General features: G+C 26.9%; 1 protein-coding gene across 3 annotated transcripts; it reads right to left on the bottom strand.

The window, feature by feature from the left end:
* Positions 1–654: 654 nt before the first annotated feature.
* Positions 655–22,325, bottom strand: FucTA (glycoprotein 3-alpha-L-fucosyltransferase A). Of its 3 annotated transcripts, XM_012487920.3 has the most exons (8): positions 22,094–22,325; positions 12,339–12,580; positions 11,956–12,036; positions 10,538–10,729; positions 9,664–9,888; positions 8,938–9,129; positions 8,419–8,654; positions 655–7,712 (listed from the first exon to the last, which is right to left on the bottom strand). In XM_012487920.3, the coding sequence occupies exons 2-8, from the start codon at positions 12,498–12,500 to the stop codon at positions 7,361–7,363; spliced, it is 1,440 nt and encodes a 479-aa protein (XP_012343374.2). In that variant the 5' UTR covers positions 12,501–12,580; positions 22,094–22,325; the 3' UTR covers positions 655–7,360. The 3 variants fall into 3 exon arrangements, with proteins under 3 accessions (XP_012343374.2, XP_031773072.2, XP_003694587.2); XM_031917212.2 differs by lacking the exon at positions 11,956–12,036 and having other exon boundaries at positions 8,938–9,126; XM_003694539.4 differs by lacking the exon at positions 11,956–12,036.
* Between the last annotated feature and the right edge of the window lie 544 nt (positions 22,326–22,869).

The raw sequence follows: 22,869 nt of genomic DNA on the forward strand, positions 1-22,869 counted from the left end.
AAATATCCACTGAGTCAATTACAGTGTTAACACTTCACAACACTATATATCGAAATTCAAATGTTATAATGAATATTAAAATTGAGAGAGAGAGAGAGAGAGAGAGAATGAAAGATATTGTTGGGAACAATAAGGTTAACAAAGGACCCTCGTACGTGAGAAAAAGCAGAGGGACGTGGTGACGGGGTAAGTGAGAGAAAAACAAAGGGATAAAGAGGTCACATGCTCTGTGAGGTGTAGTTGAAAAGGCGATCATCCGTGCAGATTGAGCCGCAGGATGGAGCCTATCAGGGTTTATTGAGTGTAAAGTGGCAAAACAAAGAGGAAAAAGGGCACTTGCGTTTTCTGGAAAATCTGAAATATCGTCAGAGGAGGATCGTAAATATAGAACTCGATATTGTTCGATATATTCCTGACATTTATTTTCTATTATTACCGTTTAATTACCGATGATCGAGATATGAAGTTAATATTGTAATGAAAAAAAAAAAATATCTTTTATGTTGAAATATCATTCTCGATATCCAATTTTTATTTTGTTATAATACAACGATCTAGTTTATAAGAAATTTAATATTTCAAGTCTTTATTTTTTTTTTTTTTTTTTTTTAGAAGTCGTTTATATATAAGTAATAAAACAAGGAAACAAGGATATTTTAAAAGTAAGAATAGCCTTCGTTTTTATTCCCACAATTTCAGGAATGTACATAAATATAAATACGCATAATAATACATTTCGCAATGGTATTGAAACAAATAGATTCATCGAATTGTAAAATTAAAATAACTCTCGAAAGCAGTTGATTGACTCATATTTTTAACAAACGTAATATTTCAAAAAAAAAAAAAAACAACAATAAGATCAATAAGATAATTGCATTGGAATTGTAATTAAATAACACAGACTATACAAAAATTAAGTGTAATTCCATTTCATATTATACAAAACAATATGAAACATTTTATATTATATTTTTATCAATTTTTATCAAAGAAAGTTAAAACGAATTTTTATATAAAAAAAAATAGTAATAATCGAAACAGTTAATAATAAGAATTAACAATAAAATAAAAAATATCATTATCTTATTTAATCTTCGCTATAATGATTGTATAGTACTTATTAGTCGTGGCACGCTAAGGTTTCCGTTAGGGAAAAATTGAAGGAGTACCATGTTCGTAAGGTACTCTGCAATTTCGTCTACAAATTTCAAGTATCAGTATATCATTGAATGTCACATGGACTGATGGACTCTTCTTTATAGTTAGCACTTTATTCTAACTATATAAATTACTATTTACAAATTATGACGCTATCTAGTCTCATAATGTGCGATCACTTTGAAAACACTTAATTCCTAACATAGTAAATGATACCGTTGTCGACTCACGATAAAGATATTTAATTCTTGTGTTCTTCTTAATGTTCAATGTGTACGTGTTTGTTTTATGTTAAATTTTTCTCCTTCTCTTTCTTAATATGCTCTCAATAAAAATGAATCTCGATAAAAGAAATAATGTTTAATGTGCACCAATCTAATACAATAGCGTTATCAGTGTTGTTTTCCATTCATTGTTACGTTAGTAAGGCAGCTCGCGCATTTCCTTCTTTTATACGCTTCGCTATCGTGCTCGTTATATCGTAAATTTAAATAATTTGTTTTACAAATTTAAAGAAAAAATACATATTTGAAATTAAGACATTTTCTTCAATTAGAGTCAAATGTGATCAATCTTTGTTGTATCTCTTATATGGTATACATCAGCACCAATTTGTGTACAGCACCAATAATTAGTAAATGAATCGAGAGACACTACGTATCACAATTTTCAAAGTTTAGAATTCTCTATTTAACATACAAATTTTCTTAATTTTCTAACACGTATTATTAATTTTTTTTACTCGTTAAAATTTTTCAAAATCAAAAAAAAAAAAAAAAAAAAAGATCTTTTCTATCGAATCCCACGTAATTATTATTATTATAATTTGGAGATGATGATTTATATAAAATTCGCATTCCATGAAATTTATTTAATAAGTATTACTTAATATATTTAAATGAATTCGAAATCAATAATAATAACCGATATTAATAAATATTAATAAAAGAATTAGATAATTGAATTGATCACCTTGACTTTAATCTCAAGTATCAAAATCAAAATTGATTTAAATCATTATTATTCGCCAAAAGTGATTTACCTTTAAAATATACACGATACAATATCAACGACAAAGCGAAATTACCTGTACAGCGAGAATATATATGTATGTATATATATATATATATATATATATGAATATTTTATTATTCGTAATCGAATTAAAATTTCCTAGAAAATATTTCGCTTCGCGTTTTTCATAAAAAAACGCTTTTCACTCTCGAACATTGTCAAACAATGATACGACACAGATTCGTCGTCACTTTCAACACGCTTTACAACATTACGAATAACGCGTTCCTTAATTTCATTTCTAACCGAATTTGCTAAATTTTTTTTTTTTTAAATAAAAAAATGTTCGAATAAAAATATCTCTAGATCACACATATGCGCACACCGTGTATTTCTTGATGATATGATCTCTCGCATAATTGCAACATGGATCGATCGACTTTTTCTATATGGTTATCAATCAATTGTCGATCGAAGTACTTAAGTACGTACTTAAGTAAGTTTAACTAACTTGCTTGTGCGTACTTTTGAAAGATTCGATAATTACATAGGAACCGATTAGAAGCTGTGTGGTCGAATCCACGATAAAGTAAACCGCTTGTATAATAGTTTTATGCGCGTGCATTTCATAAGTGCAACATTTCATAAATTATGTTATATTAACCTATTTATCGTATTTTGGTTTTTCCTTTTTTTTTTTTCACTTCGACCTAACGAGAGAACACTTTGAACTAAAAACACCCGAATGTGTCTTTTATCTTTGAGCTACGTATGTGATTTTTTTGAGCTATGCTAGTTTTTTACGAATAAAGTTTCTTTCTTCCTCACTCTCCGCTAAATTCTCCTTCATTTTGAAAACTTATAGTTATTTCTTAGTTTACAAGTATTTAGTATGAGCATCGATTTGTGAACGTAAACAGAAGAATGGATAAAAGAACAAAGAAGAGTCAAACCATGATCTCGTAAATGAAAATTTTAATGATTTTTTTTTTTTTATCTAATTTCCTATCATTTTTTTTGTTATCATTGTAAGTACTTTTGATTGCAACTTTTTTCACAATTATATGTTCGATGTGTACGAATACTTTTCAACAACGTTTCATCGTGATTTTTTTTTTTTTTTATCATTGTACTGATATTGATACAATTTCCAATTTTACGAAACAAGATTGAAGAAGTATTTAAATTTAAAAATTACATTACAGATAAAGAAGGTTATAATGCAAATGATGAACAGATGTATAAATATAAAATTGAAATCTTTATCTGACATAATCCAATATTTTTTGTAATTAATATTTATTATAGAAATGGAAGGAAAATATGATTTCCTAGCACAATATGTACCTCTTCGTAATTGTACAATGACGAGTGTTAATTTTTTATTGATTAGTAATTCACCATAATATCGAATTTTAAAACAATAATCGTTACTAATTGATCGATTGATATGTTTTCGATAGAGAATTAAATAAAAAGTAATTTCGTGATTACATTGATGCAAAAATTGACTTATAATGAACAAGATTGTTTTTGTAAAATCTAATATTATAAAGTTATTTGGATATAACTCCAATTTATTTTTAAATTTATTTTTTTACTTTGTTCTGTAAAGCTTAACCAAATGATATTTTATCTTTAAATAATTTACGTGTTATAAGAAATGTTTCCTTTAAAAATTAATAAGAAATAATGTATTTTTCATTTTTTTCGTAGATGAAACAATGTAACAATTAATAATTTATTTGCGAATCTTGAAAATATTCGAATGCTACAATCTGAAACAAAGTATTCGAGAACTATAATTGGAAGAAAGTTATTAAATACATTAATAAAATATAAAATGATTTGGAAATTATGATAATGATAAAATGTGCATTTTATAAAAATTTAACGATATACGAAATATTTGTAAGAAAATTTAGAATAATATTTCAGAAATTATGCGAGATTAACAATTTCGAAAAAAAAAATCGATATAAACAATCCATAAATAATCCATCTGCTCCAAAAAAATATTATAAATAATTAACGAACAATAGACGCAACGATTCGCTCGATGAATAATTATTTAAATACCTACGTAAATTAATTATATTTAATTAAATTGAAATTAACTTATACTAGGAATCCATTTGAACAGGTACATGTTGCGTACGCAGTAATGAGAATGATTCGAAAATGTTTTTCTTTTGCCTCTTTTTTTTTTCTTTTTTTTTTTTCTTTTTTTTAGTAAGGTCACACTTGACTAGATCTTGCAAAAATCTCGCATACTCGACTCGATGGAATATTTTACAAGTAACGACTGTACATTTACAATGCATGTATTTGAATATACATCGATGTAACGTGAAAGATCTTCGTGAAAAAGAAGATCATTTGCCTAAAAATGATCATCACCTACGATAGTGATTGGCAATGTTGAACAATAATCACCTGTTACTAAGTGTCACTTGTTATTAATATCTAATAGGATTTGCGATCTCGAACATGAGTAACAGCGTATATTACAGTATATGAGTTTTAACAAAAAGGATTTCAACACTTATTTCTTTTTCTCGAGTGACTCGAACGATGGATCGATATGAACAAGACGATCTTTATAAAACGTGACATAATTATAGATTTCTGAGTAGGATTGATCATCGAATTTTTTTTAAACACTCCTTAGAAATCAGCCATTGGACAAAAAGGAATGATGCATGCAAAATTTAAAATCTATTATTCAAGTATTTCTATTTAAATGCACACGTGTCAAAATTGACATTTACCAGAAACAAGAATTTAACTAATAAGAGGTAACAAAATTCTGCGGTAATTTAATAAATTAAGAAATATAAATTTTGACTTATGTCTACTTTCTACTAAGTGCGACCATTTATCGTCCAGTGGTGTGATTCTAAAAAATGTTTTCCAGAAAAAAAAAAAAGAAAAGGTAAAAAAAAAAATTTCGCCATGTATAGCTAAGATCTTAGTGCTAAATGATCGATTAGATCGAACATCGATTTATACGATTCTATATTTGCCCGTGTAAGTTCGAATCTAGTAAATTCCATAATGTAAATAGTTATATAAAGAGTCCAGCAAATGTTTCCTTACACATTCTACATTTGTCAATTCCACTCTTTACGAATAGTCCCAAAACTTTGAAAGCTATTTCTTCGTATGATTGCTGTTACGCTTTAAAGTTTGAGAAAATTCCGGTAAATTTATTATTCTAGTCGTAGTATGTTAAATTTAGTGAATCCATACGTTCTATTGGTATCTATCAACAATTAAAATCAGTAAACATCACACCTTTAAATACTTAATCTAAAGATAATTTCTTTCGATACTTATTTTCGATCATATCGTCTAGTTCATAGAAATGTACATAGTTTAATATACAAGATACGGAAATAAAAGTTTCGAATGTCGATTTTTTTGATATAAAAAAATTGTGCTATGATAAAAATTGCTTTGGGATGTATTTTGATATTATAAAAAAAAATGCTTAATTAACGATTTTAAGTAAAAAATGTCCAATAATTTACTTTTATTCTGTGTCGTGCAATTGTAAATCTTCAAATTTGATTGATACAAATTTGAGATAAATTTCCTTGCATAAAAACAATAAGAAATTATTGTTATGCTTATTACTCATAAAATGTTACGCGTAATATTTTTAAGGATAAAAAATTTTTTGATAAACATTTCAATTCAAAATATTTATATTAAAAATAACTCGAATTCGAACCCACAGGAATATGTTATCTGAATACTGATAAATATTCAATAAACGTGAACAGACGTCCATATGGATTTCTATTTGAATATCGAACAAATATAACGTTCATATTGTTATCAGGAACATTAAAAATGATATCAATATGCGTGTTATTAAATTTTTATATCATTGTACAGAACAAAAGCACTTATTTTTTTTTTTTAATATGACAAGCGTAACAGTAATCTAATGTGCTTCTAAAACATGAATTACTAAAAAATATAAATCATTTTTGATTTTTGAATTTGAAATTATCCCTAATAATAATTTTATTATTAATTAATTTACGTTTAAAAAGAAATATAAAAAAAAAGAACAAAAATATAAATTTTGCGCAATTCCCATAATTGTTGTTTTTCTACGAAGATTAAATTAATTTAGAATACTACGATTTTTTTTTTACTTCATCAACTTTTTCATTTATACCCAGAACATTGTAGGCATTGTATCAGCATTTTTAAATGCATTTTTAAATTCCATGCTAACTACATCAATTTTTATAATTTATCATCGTATAAAATACTGTCTCATTAAATTATCACGTTATAATATAATTTATATGAAAATAACGTTTCACAAACGTTTAATTCGAATGGCAAATTCTTGAAAACACACAAAAATCCTACGTGCATTTGATCTCTGATGAAGGAACGTTATAAAAATTTGTTACAAGCAATTTGTGCGTAACTAATTTTTCGATAATCGATATAATTGAAGAACAATTTTCAAAATGAATTTAAATTATTCATCTGAATGTTTGATATCAATGTAACAATGTGTGAATTGTGAAAAATGTTTCAAAGAAAAAGGATTTTCATCTTCGTTTCGCAAAGCGAAGAATTAATCTCGAATAATTGACCAGAGTCAAGACAACAATTATTCACTGCCGAAGAAAGAAGATCAATATTTGATTTGATCGCCGTAAAAATCGGATTGATGAGTGTAAAAGTCTGTGTGCTGTTCATCGAAAAATACAAATTCGAATACACCTAACTCTCGGTTTCGTCAAATTCGTAATAGGCAGTCTTTTCATCAATTTTATTAGACTACCCAGACATTCGTCGACTCGAACGTCTCGGTATTGTTTCTGGATTCCAAAAGAATCCGTGGATTAATTTTTTTTCTTCCAAATCGAATTGCAAGTTAAACGAGAAAGGAAAAAGAAACAACAGAACAAATTGTTCTATTCCGTATCGATAAAAACTTTCCTCTTGGAAGTTCAAACTAGGATTCTATCCTAAAATGTACATATAAATTCAGACGCACCGCGTCCCTTCAATCGCGTGTTTAATCAAGTTATGCAGAAAATTTTGAAACTATTTTTCAAATTTCCCGCGCAAACCGAATCGTGTACATCACGCTCTGCCTCTCCGCTCATCGTTCATTCATTAATTGATAAAAACCTAGGCAGAAAATTTTTCAAGTATTTTTTAAATTTCCCGCGCGAACCGAATCGTGTTCGCGCCAGGAAGTAGTCGTGCATATCCCATCGCCTCTCCACCAATCGTTCACGTCCTTGTAAAATTTCGGCGGCCGATCGTCGTGCAACATGGCGCACACGCGACACCAAAAGTACGTGTTGATAAACTCGCCGGTACCTTTCCAGCGAAAGTACGAATTATACAGTTCGTCGTCTCGATCCAAACGATGAAGATACTCGGCGAGCTCTTTCGGTGATTCGAACTCGTCCACGTGGATGTAAGAGCGGTATGGCGCGCTTCGAGCGTAGTCCGTTGGATGCGCACCCATTACAATTGGCAGAACGTTGTGTCTAAATAAGAAAAATAGACATTCGTTACGTTCCGATAATAATGAAAATAATTATGAAATGTTAAAATTTTGGAAAATTGCAAAATTATAAAATGGAGCATGTAGTATTTTTTTTTTTTTTTTTTTACTTTACATTAACGCGTCCAATTACTTTGAAAACAATGAAGAGCGTATAAACTTTTTTTGTATTCCGAAATATTGTTCCGATAAAAAAAATGTGACAATTGCTAAGATAATTGCTTTAAGTAAATAACTTTAAGGTATCTGGGGATTTTAATGTAAAAAACATTTAAGTTGTTCGTAAAAAAATGTTCGTAGATAATGAGAAAATATTATTTTCGATGTTCCAAAGATCGGACGGATACTTGAAGTTTTGGCAACAGTTATTCTTATTCCAAAAATCTCAACGAAAACAACACTTTAAGAGAGAATAGGGCAGGAGGGAATCTTGAGAACCTCTACATATACCAAAGTGCACTAAATAAGGGTGTAGGTAACAATCAAGCGTGAAGCACACTTTGGCAATTATGGCAACAACCCAGCGAAATTTTTAAGTGGTGCTTTAAAACCTCGCGTATACATTCACATACATATTTCATAAAAGATGATATCGCGTTTCTTTAAAAATCGTTAAATTATTATTCGTATCAGCAATTCCAAGCTGCGCGCGTGTGCAATAACGGCATATTAAGTGAAACGTATCATACCCAAGACCATTGACGAAGAACTTTTCCGTGATGTAGTCTTTGCAATTCGAATTCTCGAACGCGAGATAAAACTTGTAGTCCTCGTCGAGCATATCGAAACACGCTTGAGACTGCGAACGTGGACATCTTAAACTACCGCAGGTCCCATAAATGTCAACTTGAATGTATTTCGACAATTCTCTGGCGTAATGCATACGTTGATTCCGAGGATGGCAATTGGAAACGAACCAGGCTACCTAGATCAAACAATTTACGTGTAATTATCTTCCAGGATATCAAAATATCAATTTCTTTGTCAGAAAGGATATTTCAACGCGTCGTTCAAAATGCGTCATGGAGGACATTGTTGTAACGTTTGAAAAAAATGTGGGAGATGAGAAAGAGTTGAAAATTTTCCTCTAAAAAACGAACTTCCTTTGATTTTTTGATCAACCGCATTGAACACGTTTAACAATTGTGATCAAAGCAATACGAAGACATTTACGTGAAAATCAATGCGTGAGACGAGAACGTTATTACCTTTTTAGTTTTGTTGGCTGCATAATTAAAAGTCTGCGATATTTGCGTAATACTAGGGTCGTAATATTGCCACCTTTCATAGGGTGCGACTATGTCGCTGTCACGACGATAAGTTGCCGTCCAATTGATGATAGCGTTCTTCACGCTCTGCGTGTGATAAGGGCACTCTAAAAAATACAGCATCCACACCTGCTGAAAATCGTAGATCAGTCTCATTCGAAGTATATTATTAAATTTTATATATAACAGCGTAATATTAATTTATTTTTTATTTATGTAAAAAAAAAAAGAATCAATTTTATCCAATTGAACAAATTTATGATCGAAAGCAATAATTAAATTAGAATCTAGAATAGATAATATTTAAGATGTATGTATTTCTCTCTTATTCTAGACTAATAATTAATCTCGATGATTTTTAATATTAAATCTTGTTCTCGATCAAAAGTAGTAAGTAGTAATTTTTATCTGGATCCGTCGTTTGATTAACGTCTGTTTAATTATCGGAAATGTCTAAAAAATTGTGGCGACGGGCACGATCAATACTCTGCATAAAGCTTAAAGTTAGCTGAACTTAACGCGATAAAAAGTCAAATTCAACCCTTTTTTTTTTTTTTTTTTTTTTACGTCTAAGTTAAAATTAAATCATGCAACCATAGAATTAACGCTTGAAGAAAAAAAACTGAGCAATTTCTGAGTTAACAATTTGACATTATTTTTACATACTTGATTCGAAGATCTTCTTCCCACGTGCGTTATATAGTCTTGAAATAAAATTAAGTCGGCCTCTTCGGCGTTATCCCTGATGATTGTACATGTATTGACTGGACATCGATGCTGAAGAAATATATCGGGGCCAACTTTCGCCTCGGGCATACCATGCGGAACCATTATTTTCTTTAATGGACGATCGCCACTGGTTTTGTTATAATCGGTGGGCACGTACATTAACTATAAAATTGATACGAAAAAATTAATTTCATTGCCTCGAATGTAATGAATCACTTTGATAATAAATAATTACGTGTTTTGAACATTAAGAAAAATATTAGAAAATTTCTAAAAGAAATAACCAGAGCAAAAATTTATTACAGAGAAATGTTAACAAAAGTGAAGAAAAGAAAAGAAATATAAATTATAATCGTATAAAATTCGTGATTGTGTACGGTGCTTCTTTAAAGCGTTGGCCTATATACGCGTATAATAGACTGTATTGTGTTGTAGAAGAAAGGGTGAATTGCAAAGTACATGGCTCTGTGCAATTCGAAGGGGTAGGTGGAGTACAACGTTCCTGCTCCTATTTTCGTTTTCCACGCTGTAGAACAAAGTCGTAACTAGGCAGTTCGTTTCAAACGGCAAATTATAACGCAATTTCAAAGAACTTTGACATTAGAAATTATTGTTTTAGATCATCGCCTTTGAGTTTAATGTTTACGCAAAATTATTCAGAATATTGAACATATTTTATTGCAACAGATTGAAATTAAATCAGATTGAGGTGTATTGAATAATTTAATGTAAATAATTATAATGATATAAAAATATCTGTAATTTTTTTATTCATCTATGTATATCTAAATAATATATTTTGAACTCTCACTTGATTAGTAACACGATCGTCATAAGCGTCTTCGTCGGGCCACAAACGTGCCAATCTTCGACCAGTACGATGAGATTTTATGGCAGGATAAGGCCTTCTGCTCCCTCCTTTCATGTACCAAGGTCTCTTTGATGGATCCAAGGATTCTAAACTGTTTCGTGATAAGGTCGTGGTGCCAGTTAAGTTGAATACCTTTTTAACAAAAGAATCCATTTTCTATTATCATTGCTTTCTATTATCAACCCTCGTTCAATTTAACCATTAATTACTCAGAATTCAAATAATCAATGGAATCACTTTTTTTCTTATATACACGATACACAAATTTGTTGTATTTACTTGATTTGAAAGAAACGATAGTTATTAGATAATGTAATACTATTGTCTCATTTCATATCCTTCTCTCGCATCATCTAGTACAAAATTGTTCGTAACTTGAAAAATAAGCTTCAATATCAATATATATATATATATATATTTTTTTTTTACATACAAAACTTTCGTGTTTGTTTTCAGTTTCTGGAATTACCTTTGAAATTTTCTACCTACTTCGTGAAATGGCTATAATAATACAAACAATTTTCACGCTCTTATACTATCTAATGATAAGCGTAAAAGCAAAATTTCGTATAATTATGTACGTATCTTATCTAATAATAATTTGCAAACATAATAACTAAAGAAACAAGACGGACTATGCAAAATTAAAGGACTAAGTAATATTAGCAGTACCTTTAGAAACAACAGAGACAACCAAACATAATAAATCATTTAAATCGTTGTATTTTAATTGTTTTAAATTGTAATATTTTAAATTTAAAAGAGACAAAAAAATAATATCCTTTTATTGACTAATAATATTTGTATATTAAGTCGGTAATAATCACCTGTACTAAATATTCTTTATTAAATGAAAAAATTGAATCATTAACGATACGAATCACCAATGAAACAAAAAAATTCTAAAAATAGATTTAATGATATTTATCGACTCGTTTATTCTTTCTGGAGAATTTATTTTTGAAAAACCGGTTTTTTCTATATACTTGAAAAATGAATGATTATTAATAACGTACCACTATTGCCAACCAATCATATAAAATCAGATTACATTTTACCTATTCCTCGTGTCAGTATTTCAATGCATTTAATATTCTTTCGTATCTTGAAAAAATCACAACATAAAATTTTATATATATTACAACAATGTGCCAAAAATAAAAGTAGAAACTTTTTTTTCCTTCAAATGGATTCGATTAATGTTTAATATCGTACTTCGTAAGATTGTTGTTTAAAAAGTTCCATAATTATATTATAAAAATGTTCAATAATAAAACGATGTAAAGGTTGTCTCGGTTATGTTTCACGCTCATACTATGTTGCAGTCATCTATCGACAATGCAATTTGATAACTATACCTCGGATGGAAGCTTTTCCTTCACTTTTTCTCGAATCTGCATTGTCGGTTTCTTCAATTTTGCAGGCCAATTTTCTTTGATCTGCGATCGAAATTCGATATTTAAATTGACTTTTTAATCATCTTATTAGGATTGTACTTCTTTTTTCTACTCTAGACCGCTGTCCAAATAATCCATAGTCACAACGCGTCTCCGATATTTTATAAAAATACAACAATTTCTTTTTAATCTTCACAATCCAAAATATCCCTGAGACTATTTTAAAAACGAGACGAAATGCTCAAGAGTTTATCGCTGGTTAACTGTAATTGGCATTTGAGTGGGACGTCTCTCTCTCGATATCACTGTTTGATCAAGAGCTATAAAAATTAATTTCGAATTACCTTCGTGTTGTCGGAAACGCGAACGGGTGGCGTTCGTCCAGGATGAGGTCGCATGCGGTGCCATATTTCGTCCTGCACTAGATTCAATATAACCAGCAACAGACCAGACGAGCATAGCACGTAGAAAAAATATCCCTTTAGGGAGAGACGCGGCAGACCCATGCCGCACGTTTCCTGTTTGTCAGAAATTTTTATCTATCCATGCGTCGCGCCTTGCCCGAGCCACCGTGTCCATTCAGCTACTGGAAAATTTATAATATTTTGTGATTTTTAAATTGCCATGTTTTTAAATTACGAAATCATAATTACGATACAATATCGTGGCAGGTACAATACCAATATTTGGGTCACTCGGAAGTTGAATCGATCGACACCACTTTTTAAAAAGTTCTTCTGATTTTGCTTGATGCTGCGTGATTTATTTCAAAAAAAAAAAAAAAAAAAGAAAAAGATCACTCGATCGAATCGAAATTGAAAGATTTAATCTCTTGTTTCCACCACTTTATACCCACAAAAGTACATGTAAGAAATAAAAATTTCTTTTCATTTATAATTTTATATTAGGCTAAGTATTTTATTTAGATTCTATTTATGTATAATAAATAAAGTCAAACATAATAATTCTCAAAGAAGCGGAAATTTGTTTTGAAAAAAATTTGAAACAAGAAGGTGAATGTGCTTCAACTTGTCACACCATTTCGAATACTTTTATCATTTTAAACTAAATACATTTTATCTTTAGTAAGAACATGAAAATTACATATACACGCCTTCAAATTTTCAAAGAAGAAGAGGTAATATGAGCCAATGACTTAAATAACTAATGTGCCGTTAACTAATTATCATTTCGTATTCACTGTCAATTTGCGCTGAAAGGAGGATGAAAAAACATAAAAAAATCGAATATTTTCAAAGTAATATAAAATGTTCGATCAATAAGTGTAAAATATTCGGAATACTTCGTTAATATTTCATCGTATTAATCACTATAATCACTATCAATCATTAAAATTATCTGTCGTTTTTCTTATCTGGATATCATATGCGTATATCTTCCAATAACTAAATTTCACTTACACTAATATCTTTTTTTTCTATAATTTATATTAAAAAACCATTGATTAAGAAATCATTGAATATTTGTTTAAATACTAGTCATATTTTTAGTCAAATTATATAAAGTGATTATTTATGTATATGCATATAAACAGTATGTAAATATTAACCGCAGTTTTTCCTGAATGCTCAATTTATACTTCATTTACATTCATAACAACTATGAAATATAATACTTCCTCATAATAACATGTTGATTTATGTTCGGTATTTATGTAAATCTAAAAGTTATTATTTATATATATATATGTGTGTGTATAATGCTTTATTCATTAATTGAACTATATTCTTATTTTTTTTAACGTATATTTTTACGTATATTTTATTATTTTTAATCAAGATTTTTTTTAAATTTTTATCGCATAAAATTTAAATTTAAAATATGGATTTAAAAAAAATAGATTGCAAAGAAAAATAATTTCATTCCACAATACGATATCGCTTTATTTAAAACTATAGTTATTATTATCTTCTTTCTGTTTTATACGCAAAAATGTAGATAAAAAATTATGATTATACAAAAAATCTGTATACGTGCTTTATTACAAATTTTCTCGTTGAAAATCGTTGAAAATAGATACAATTTTTTTTACACTTTTATAGCATTTCCATTCGGATCACTTTAAAGCGAGAAAAAAATCATATACGGAAATCTGGTTTTATCGGTGATGTAATGTGTACATGCTGTTGTGGTTTTCATTTATTTACACAATTTATAACACGCATATGAGTATTTAACATGAATAAAAGAAGACATTCACGGCATAGCATTTATTTATCTTTGATACTTGCACGATATCACAGTAATAAAAAAAATTAATTTAATCGTTTTTTACTACTTTCTACATCAATTAAAATAATTTTACTTAAAATAATATATATAATTTAATACATTTAAATATTACAGAGCAAACTACAATTTGAATAAAAAAACGTCTATACAATCTGATATATTAATGTGTAAAGTGAAATTCAATAAGGGTGAAGGTTACTTAAGTAATAAGTGATTCTTAAGTATCACTTGTTACTTATAGGATTATACATTTTTCTTTACATTTCTTATTGTATGTAAGTATGTATATAAACTATATGCATACATTAAAATAAAAAAATATATGATTATCTAATTTTTCAATCATAAATATATATAATATACCAATAATATAATGCCAAAAATAGCGTAATAATATATTAGTGTAATATTATTAGATTTTATTCTAGGAAAATTGCACATGAATATTTCATCATTCAAAAATGCATTTTTATTCTGTCCGCTCTTGCTTTTATTTTTTTTTTTTTTTCTTTTTCTGTGTTTTTCGTTCTCTCGAATTTTTTATCCTTTTCTATCTTTTGAGTAAAATAGAACAGAAGTAGATTTAACATGAAAAAAAAATTGTCTGCAACTTATATTTGCTTTGGGAAAAACATGTAACAATGTGGCTGCTACATATACATTCGAAGAATTTCCAGTGCATTTATATTACATTTTATACACGTTCTAAAGCGCAATTTACAAATACATATCTACTTTGTATTTGAGGAATTTTTACACGTTCATGAATGAAAAAAAATTGCAATGATATTAAGCAACGTATGACAAAGCGAGAAATATCACGGAAAATAGAATATTTTTTTTTTAACTTACGAAGAAAAAATAAATTGTTTTTGTTATGAAAATAAGCATGTCATAAGTTGTCTGAAAATTAATATGTTGCAAAAACTTTTAAAACGAAAAACATATAATAGTATATAACGATAAAAAAAGAGTTAGCAATAAACTAAAGTAAAGAAATATATTTCGATTGTTTATCATGAAAACAGTATAATATTTGAATGATCTATCATATAAATATCTTTTGTAGAAATGTATTACTTTTCCTAATGAAATAATATTGTAATATGTTTCATAAAATATTGATATTATTCTTAGCAAAAGGTAAAATTATTATTTTTTAAGTTACTACTTTTTGTAGATAAATAATATATGTGTTACTTTTAACGCAAAGATTATGCAAAATTAATTTAATAATAACAAAAAATAAAAATGTTCATAATTTTGAATAATTTTTTATGTCAATGATTTTAAATTTGTTCTTACAATTATCACATACATTATATATATGTGTGTGTGTGTGTTATAATATTAAAGCAACGATTCTCTTCTAGAATACTTAATATTTAGAATATAGCAAACATCGGAGAAACTAAACACGCGATCAGTTTTAACACGTGCTGAATAATCAAGAAGTAAATAAAGTCTGTGGAAAGGATGCACACACAAAGTATCTCATATTAATAATGCAATTTTTCATTTCAATTCACATCGTCAAAGATAAATTTTCGTCGACACATGTACATATTACATGTTAATCGATCGATATTCTATATCTTCTAAAAAAGAAATAAATTTTCTTTACAACATATATTCATTTAACTTCATTTAATGTTTGATATGTGGCACGATCGATACATCAACCATATGCTTATGTCATATTCAATTTGTATCTATCCCAATGAAGTTATGAACGATTCGTTAATCTTTCAGTTTATTAATTAAGAGAATTAAAAATCATAAAATATTTCCTATAAGAAAGTGTAAAATATAACGCAAAAAATTAATATCGTAATTGTTAGAAAATGAAGAAATAGATTGAGAATCCTATTTCAATTCAAAATTAAAATGTATCATGATTTTTTTGCAACAGTTTCGAAGAAGACTGCAGATAAGTTACTATAACGCTTTAGATAATTTATCTAGATAGTATACACTTAAGTATATATGATACTGATATCCCGTATCAGATAATAATTAAATAAAACCTATATTGTACCGAGATAAAAACATAAAAATATCGTTTGTTGATTACTCTTTATATAAAACGAACATTTCTTACATCGAAAAGAATAAATGTTTTTTTTTTTATAATGATTTTATAAAATATATACAGGCTTCATTTTTGACGATACTTTTTAAAAGTCATATCTATTTTATTAAATGGATGCAAAAAGATATTAATAACCTGCTATCTCTTGCAAAAAAAAAATAAAATATATCATATTCAGTTATACAATTTTAATGGGTAATAATACAAAGTCACTCGACTAAAACATGAAATGAAACAACGAATTTCTTACAATCATAATAGATATATCTACATACTTAAAATCCTCGGTTTGCATTGACGCAACATTGCAAACGTTGAATTTCCATGCCATATATAATTTTTATCATATCAGGATTAATTATAATACATGATATATATAGAAATTTATTGGTTCATATGTGTATTTATAACTTTGTGTTCATAAAAATACGAAAATATAGACACCAATAAAAAGATTTATTTACTTACGACATAATTCATATGAATGATGAAAAACTCATTTTATCATTTTTTTTTTAATGCTATATAATTTAAAATTACTTATGATGAAAATATATATAGAATATAACGTATATAGAATAGAAATAAATGTTTATCTATCGATCACCTATATGCAACTGAAAGCTACTAGTATCATGCTATGCAATATCGTTTTAGTAATTACAACTATAGTTACGTGATAAATATTAATAATATCATTAGTATCTATTTTATTTTGTTCAATTTTATTTCTAGTGTATTCGAATAACAATATAAACAAATATTTTAAATTTTGCAATTTATTTAAATAAATTAAAATTGCTATTTAAAGTTTCTTTTTTTAATGTTATTTATAAATAACTGTGCCAAAAAAAAAAAATGATAAAATATATCTTATAAAATTTTAGTATACTTATATATTTTTCATCAGAAATTAATTTTTTTCAAGAGATGTCAAAAATAGAACATTATTTTGTTGACAATTATAATTCAAATATATGGAATAATTATAATCCAATTATATTTAAATACAAATGTATACTTTGAATATTGGAATATTTCGTTTCGAATACAATTTCATTAATATTCTTTGTAATGACGTATCGTTATAAAGGTTAAAGAGAAATTCGTTTTTCTACAAATATAGCAAAAAAATATTATTGAAAGTATAACGTTAAATTACTTACAAAAGTTGCAAAATCTCTTGAATCTCTTTTGCTTCATTAAACTTCTTTATATTTGAATCTTCATCGTTCTTTCATGTAATTCATTTTATTATTTATAAGATTGTAAATCTATTTCTTTCTAATGTAATTGAATTCTATTAATAAATGTGAAATGAACAATTAATGATTATTATTGAGTTATGAATAATAATGAATTATAGATATGTTATTGAAAACAAATTTCACAACAATTTATGTTAATCCGAACTAATTTCTTTTATGAAAAATAATTATATACGTTTTTATATCCTTACGTTATTTGTATTTATATCGATTATATCTTATTAATAACTTTTTTTCAATTGGAGTGAACATCCAATTACATAAATCTGATAGATTTCATCGATATAATACCCACATAATATTACGATTCATATTACGCGATAAATAAGATAAATACGATATGTACACATTAAAAATATTATTTTATAATTTCGTTTCTAATTTAACGGTACTAACAATTTTTTTACATTAAAAAATATTTTTAAATCAAAATTGATCTAATATATATATAAATTTTTTTTAAAAATTATAAATTAAATTCTCGTAATAAATTTTTCTCTTATCACAATGATAATAATAATTACTTAACTAATTCAATAATTTTTTAATTATGTAACTAATTGTATAAAAGAATGTATTATTACAATACGAAATGCACAATACAATACGAATTATATAGACACACAAGAAAGAAGCATTTATCTTGAAAATTATACAATTTTATTATTTGAAACATGAATAAATATATAGTCCAAATATAGCTTTATCGATATAACCTAAATAACAAAACATTTGAATCCTTTCTAATTATCCCGGATATAATAACAAAGAGTTTCAATAGCGAAACATGTTACAGGAAACTAAGAGATTTCACCTCTTTTGCATTACTATACCTTTATATTTCTGCGAGTTTTATTTTAACATACCCGCATGTTTGATTACATATCTTTAAAAGTATGATGAACTACACTTAATATATAAGTACTATTTTTCTTCCTGGCTATACTTATTTACATATATACATGTTTGTATTACAATATTATTTAAATTAGATAATTATATCATGTATGAAAATATACTATGTATCTTTTGAATTCGAGAAATCATCAGAATGGAGAATAATAATTTCTTATAGATTTTTAATTTAAATTAAAAATATAATTATAAATTTATAATATAAAAATATTTAAGTATTTCTTAATCGTTACATTAAATTGTGCATTAAATTCCGTTATAGCACATAACTCGCGCTAAAAATTGCACTGTTTTACAACTGATAACTCTGTATATTCGCACGTAATGTTTTAACAACGAATAGGATCATAAAAGAAAAAAAAGAAAAAAAATTCACTATATCTCAATTTACTTACATTTACGAGACCATTGATACATCCCGTATAATTTTCACCCAAACACGAGTATTTTAAGTGCTGCGACTTATTTCTAGTATACAATTGACGTTCTAGAAACCAGAATCTATTCCCAGTTTACCCTAGAACGAAGGGAGAAAGAGAAAGAGAGCACCATGCCAAATTACATGGTGAAAATAGATTAGTAGGTTTGAATATTCATCTGTGATTTTCAAACAGTTTTATTAATCTTTGTTGTGACAAATTATTATCATTTTGTTGCACATTTAATTGCTGTTACATAAATGTTACAGACGTCTGTATTGTTCCTATAGTTCTACGTTTCATTACGTGACAATCAAAGTATATATATAATCGTATCGTAGAATTTGGAGAATATTTCCTCTATTCATTTTTTTTATTCATACATTAAAAATTAAGTTCGAAATTGCATTTAATATAAAAATTTTTTTTATCAATAAATTTTTTTAAACAGAAAAATGAAGATAAATCGTAAATATACATATAAGTATTTATCTGGTAAAAAATTATACATTTATTACATATTCTGAATAATTAACGCACGCATACGAAGTTAAACAAAATATTATACATGATAACGTTATACATGCGTATAACTGTTTATATCTTTACCGTAAGATTCATATATTCTCAAATATTTTTTAAATATGATTATCAATGTTATATGTATCAAATTTTGTTGAAAAATTTTATTCGAGCATAATAAATTAATGTAAGGAATAATTTAAGTAATATAATATTTTATTTAAATATTTAATTGAATAGTCTGCATCTTTCTACTGGTAATATTTTTATGAATATAATAAAAATATATCTGTTACAAGATAATTTATCTTTCTCAATTATCCACTGTCGACTGCATAAGGAGTTTTTTCACAAATATATACAAGTTTGCAGTTAATGATGATACACTGAATTAAAATAAAAAAAATGATACTGACGTAATAAGATTAAAAGATCATGATAAAATAAATAAACAAAACAATAAAAATGGAGGACACATTTATTGTACAGATCATCATTTTATATATGTATTATTTATATATATATATTATTACTTTTACAAATATAGCACAATACTTTTCATTTTTTTTTAATTTTTTTTAATTTTATGATGATTGAACATGAATAAATATGATTATTTAATAATTACACTTTATTTATTCTAATTCTTAAATCTATATATATTTTTAAACATTTTTCTTTTTAATATTCTTAAATTGATCCTTTATATTTTAAATAATAAGTTCAGCGATTTGTACTATGTTATTTATAGTATTATTTAAAATTATTTGAAATATGAATCAAAATAATTTAATATTTCTTAATTAATACTATTTAAAAACTAAATTATTCACTTACGATTTGTATATATGATAAATATTTTCACATTTTTTTGTTTAAAGTAAATAAAATTTTTATATAAACAGTAACATAATCAATAGAATAAAATAATTGAGATTAAATGAGTTTAACTTTTTCTATCGATATAATACTGAATTTGGCCGTAATGCAGTACTGACGTTATCGCTTCTTATTATCGAAATATAGCTAAAGAGGTACTATAGAACACCGTACCAGCATGAATCAACCTTCACGCCCACTTCCCAATTCACCCCCCTTGTACTTGCTATGGTAACCTCAACATTTCGTATTGAAATTATCCGATAAGTAAAAGCGCAGACAAAATGTTTTATATCTTACATATTCATTTACAAATATATTATTCAAAATATAATTTTAAAAAATTAGGAAAATAGAGGGACTTTATAAAATTAATTTTCTTTTTATATATAAAATCTTTAAAAAATAATTGTAATTCAAAATAACTACATGTAAACTTCATCATTTTTTTAATATCCTATTCTTTATTTACAATAAATAATGAAATTCAATTTATTTTCTTAAAATTTATTTGTAATTTATTAGAACAATATAATCTTAACGTATTTAATCTGTCATGATATAGATATATTATTTATATATTATTTACAAATTCTTTTCGCGCGTAATATCGCAGATGTGAATATTGTGATTTTTATAATCAATTATATTTTTCTTTATAATCATTGCAATTATAACTTAATAATATTAAATTTTTCAGCAATTATTTATTTTTTTTTTCTAATTTATTTATTTAAAAAATTAATAATTAATCTTAATTTCTTTTTCTTAATTTTTTTTTTCGCTAATGTAATGGAGAGAGAAGAGGCATTAATTATATACATCAAATCGATATTTTTAAAATATAAGAATATTAATATATTTAAGAAGTATGTAAATATTAGATAAAAATATGAAACTTATCTCAAACTTATCAAATGAACTTATCTCATTTCACATTTATCGCGTTTATAATCATAATTGTGTATATAAAATTAGTTTAAAAATATAATAAAATATGAAATTATACATACATTAATAACATATTTATGATATGTTTTCTAATAAATATTAGTACAAAATAGAAACATAGGTTTTTAATTTCTTATAAACAACTTTGAAATTTAAAAAATTAATTAATTAATTTTCAAAACCTTATCGATAAAAGTATATAATATAAATTACATTAATATAAATTAAATATTTTGAATCAAACTATGATAAATTTAGATACTTCAGGCAATATAATTAAAATTCCAAAGTTTACACATGAATAACATCAATGATAAAATTGTGAGAAATAATTTTCGTTAAATTCAAACAAATCTTGCAAAGATATATTTATTCTACACATACTTTCTAATTACAAATTTTTTTTTACAGAAGAGTCTAAAACAATGTAACATGAACCGCGCCCGAAAATCAAATATCAACACGAATTTTACAATGAAACAATATTTAATATTTAACATCGCTTAAAATAATTTTAATTAAAATAAAAATAAAATAAATTTAAAAATTAACAATATATCCTCTTGAAGAAAGTTAATTCTTCTAACAGATTTTATATTTGAAACAAACATTCAAATTAAAATTTATCTTTGAAAACTTCAACAACTTTTTTATCGTTTAAAGAAATGTGTTATAAATGTTAGAACATAACAAGATGTACAATGTGATTCTTAAGAAACATACGAACATCACAAATTTCCTGGCATCATACGAAAGTGTAATGAACAGATAGAGAAGGAATGAAAGGAAAAAAGACTTACCATTCGAAATACGCATTGAAGAATCCAGACCACGTGTTTAACCGCGAAATACGAGTAGTAGTGCACCACGAAGATGCACCTCGATGATGCACTCACCCTTGGTCACATGTCCAAATCCTTCACATCGGGCACCACCTATGCGCGAGATTATTCATTCCCGATCGGGCAGTTCACAGTGTAGACGGTTGACCTAGCCCGTCGCTTCTGTCCTCTCGCTACATCCTCCTTCTACTCCTACTCTACCTCTTTTTCCTACTCTTCCTCCACCTCGTCCTCCTGTTCCACTACCTCCGGGTGTGCGCAGTTCCTTTTCCCTTCCATGGACGTTGCGCGTCGGACACAAACCATCCCTTTTACCTCATCCATGCAACCCCCGAACTTTGTGTCGGTATTACACGTACCAAGTCACCAAAGGGGAAAATCTATAAGCGGCGCGACTGCGCTCTCGCCATGCTCCACAGAATTTCCGCGGTTAAGCCTCCTTCAGCTTGGTGAACTTAATCATTGTACAACTATGTCCTGCACAACTATTAGAATCCTTGTGTAATTGAAATCGATTAATGATACGAATAACCGATTCGATGCATACCTGTATACTTGAAAAAGAATTAAATTAAGTATCGCTTGAAAATGATTCTTTAGAGCTTTATTAAAAACTGGAAAACTTGGAATTGGAAAACTGCAAGCTACTGCGATAAATAATGATACAACAATAAGGAAAAAGTAAACGATGCAATGAATCATTTTAATTAATATTCATTGAGGATTTATGAAAA

Source organism: Apis florea, unplaced genomic scaffold, assembly GCF_048593485.1.
Source record: "Apis florea isolate Af1SG1 unplaced genomic scaffold, ASM4859348v1 contig_2293_pilon, whole genome shotgun sequence".
Classification (NCBI taxonomy): Eukaryota; Metazoa; Arthropoda; class Insecta; order Hymenoptera; family Apidae; genus Apis; species Apis florea.

Excerpts from the sequence above, each read along its gene's own strand:
- FucTA (XM_012487920.3), bottom strand. The coding sequence starts at position 12,500 with ATGGGTCTGCCGCGTCTCTCCCTAAAGGGATATTTTTTCTACGTGCTA. Across the intron at positions 12,037-12,338 it reads GCGTTTCCGACAACACGAAG|ATCAAAGAAAATTGGCCTGC; the intron begins GTAATTCGAAAT and ends TTTCGATCGCAG. Across the intron at positions 7,713-8,418 it reads TTCTTCGTCAATGGTCTTGG|ACACAACGTTCTGCCAATTG; the intron begins GTATGATACGTT and ends TTTCTTATTTAG.